Genomic DNA, 2,847 nt, shown 5'->3' on the forward strand with positions numbered 1-2,847 from the left:
ATAATGGGTTTACTGTACATCAGTAAAATAAATAACCTGTAGATGAATGGAAAGTCGTGCCCACAGGTGTTCAAAAATTACAAACTAATATAGTCTGTTTTATATAGCAGCAGATCTATTATGCACTGCCAGAAAATAAGTTTTTTTTATGTTAAATATAACCTTTTTTGAAAAACTGAGAAATTATGTCAAAAATACTGTATAACAACACTGTCAGAGTATTAATGTATTTCTGGTGAGAAGGCCCGTCTGCTGGTTTGTTGCGAAATAGTTTGTATAACCGGCTCCACACCGACTGTGGGTCCTCTCCACAACTCCCCCTTCATGACCGACCTGAACGACTTTCTGAACTCCTCGTTCTTCCAGGTGTAAATGAAAGGGTTCAGAACAAAAAGCGAGGAAAAAACTATCCACGAAACAGTCTGAACTCCTTTTGGAACCGATCTGAACAGACCGAGAAACAAAACCCAAAACATTGGTTCTGTTGTCAGAAGAAAAATGCAGCACACTGATAACACATAGACGCCAAGACGTTTGTCTTTCCTTGGAAACGAGTAGGGCAAGTTGTTTACAATTTGAAAATTTAAAACACTAATCCTTTTCACACTAATCTGCACTTTTCGAAAGATTTTAAAATAGCAGTAAAGAATGATAGCAGTCTGAATCAGTATAGTCACTGCCGAGAACCCAGAAGTGTAAGAATTAGCCAGCACGGACCTCTGCTTGGAAAACGCAGTCAGCGTCGCGAATCTGTGCAGGGTGCATCCGTCTGCTGGGTGTCTTTGAGCTGTCAGCCAAGGTAAGACGAAAACCAAGGACATCAGCCATGAAATTGCAATCATCCATTCTGTATTTCTTCTCTGGTAGACAGACAAATAGGTGGCGGGCACTTTGGTTATCAAAACATACCGGTTCACGGCGATTAAAGAATGGGAAAGCAGAGACACTGTAATACCAAGGAACAGGAGCGAGTCTTTAAATACGTGGTATCCCATTATCAGGGATGAGTTTGTTGACATCAAAATTAATTCATGGGGCATCCAAAAAGCGCACACCAGCAGGTCTGCCACACACCCGTTGACGATGAAAGCATTGCTCGTTGTTCTCAGTTTTTTGAACGAAACAACCAAGTATATGACAAATAGGTTAGTAACGGTCCCAGATAAAAACATCAATGAATAGGCAACTGCCTGGGGAATTTTGACACTGGTCGTCTCCTCACATAGATGCAGGTGGTGGTTCGATGTGTTTTTCATATTGCAGATCACTTTTCTAAACCTTTATGGCTTCCTCATGTTTGAAGGGAAAAGTCATTAAACGCTATGATGCATAGATGTGATGCTGCAGACCGCAGAACCAAACCTGTAACGAGCAGACCAGTAGCCTATTAGATGCGGTGTGTGTTCAACGGTGACTCAAGCACTGAGATGCATGTACGGTACTCTGAGCTGCTGCAGATTGAAGTTCATGAATAATCCAGATCGAACCAGTCAACCCTGCGTGCAAAAATGAGCGATGATGTGGTGTAAAACCCTCGCGTTTCTGATACCCAGCGCTGAAGCCTAAAGGACACTTACCGCATCACATTCTACTTTTAGTTCTGTACTTTAGAGACTGGAAATAAATGCAATATTTATAGAAATGCAAGTGCTTCTGTATCTCCTTGCACAATACTAGCGTTTCACAAAACAGTTCCAGTTTGTTTGTGGATGGTCACTTTCTTATTGATATCACAGATTGACTATGTAATGTGATGGTGCTTTTTCACTGGCTCGGACACTTACTGTGCTAGCTGGTTGTTTGTAATAGAAAAGATTAGTAAACTGATGATTTTTATAGGAATTTAAAAAAGCAATGTTTTTTTTTTTTTTTTTTTTTAATGAAAGTAAGAAATCTAAAATCCACCTGAAGTGGACTGTACACTAGTAAACCCAGGGACTGGATTACAGGGCACAGTTCTGATAAACCCTGCAAAGATCACAACCTGCATTCTGGACAATGCTCTCCAGGTTAAATGGAATCAAAGAATTACCATGCGCCAGATCATAAACCACAGAGCTCTCCAGGATAATTCTTCTGTTGTGTTGGCTGTAATGATGTTTGTTTTGTAACAGTACAAACATAGCCAGCAGCTCAGACACTTAACATGGTTTGCCCTGCTCCCTCTTGACCTGCTGTCCAATTGTGATTGTGAAGCACTCAGTCACTGTACAACAGCAAAGCGCAGGGGAGTTTGTGTTGTGCTAGCCTGTACCAGGGAATAGGAACCGATGCATACAGATTGCATCTATACACTGTGCACAGATGCATTTCTCTTTAAGCTCACCTGTTGTCCACAAGGCTAGCAATCACAGGGTGGTTGCCTGCAAAGAAAATCTTTCAAATGGATGAAGCTACTATTCCCACTTGCAGTCTACAACCAAGTTCATCAGGGCATTGCTGTATCCTGTGCAGACTTTAAAACAATCTCATCACTTGCTGTTGCGTTTCTGTATCCCTGCAGTATGGTTTTCAACACAACAGTATTTGCCTTGATATTTATTATTCACGAAGACATTTCCCGTGTGGCTTACTCACAACAGTGATAAAAAGGTCACTGACACGCATTCCCACCACAGCTATCAGTATCGTGAAAAAGTAAAAATCACCAGGACTTACTAAAGATCCACCGTGTGCACAGGTTCACATGTAATATTGAAACCCAAATATACAGACGGACAGACAGACAGACAAGGAGTCTCCTCTAACCCTCAGACAAGAATGGCCAATAACTGTAACTTGTAAAGAATATCATTGGCAAGTTTCATCTCAAATGGATACAACTGGATAAGCAATAGCATAAGGGGA

At 41.1% G+C, this 2,847-nt stretch overlaps 1 protein-coding gene across 1 annotated transcript; it reads right to left on the reverse strand.

The window, feature by feature from the left end:
* Positions 1-215: 215 nt before the first annotated feature.
* Positions 216-1,353, reverse strand: LOC121330567 (probable G-protein coupled receptor 88). The gene has a single exon (XM_041277175.1). It carries the CDS (start codon positions 1,254-1,256, stop codon positions 222-224), a length of 1,035 nt encoding a protein of 344 aa, XP_041133109.1. The 5' UTR covers positions 1,257-1,353; the 3' UTR covers positions 216-221.
* Positions 1,354-2,847: the final 1,494 nt, after the last annotated feature.

This window comes from Polyodon spathula, chromosome 18 (assembly GCF_017654505.1).
Source record: "Polyodon spathula isolate WHYD16114869_AA chromosome 18, ASM1765450v1, whole genome shotgun sequence".
Taxonomy (NCBI): Eukaryota; Metazoa; Chordata; class Actinopteri; order Acipenseriformes; family Polyodontidae; genus Polyodon; species Polyodon spathula.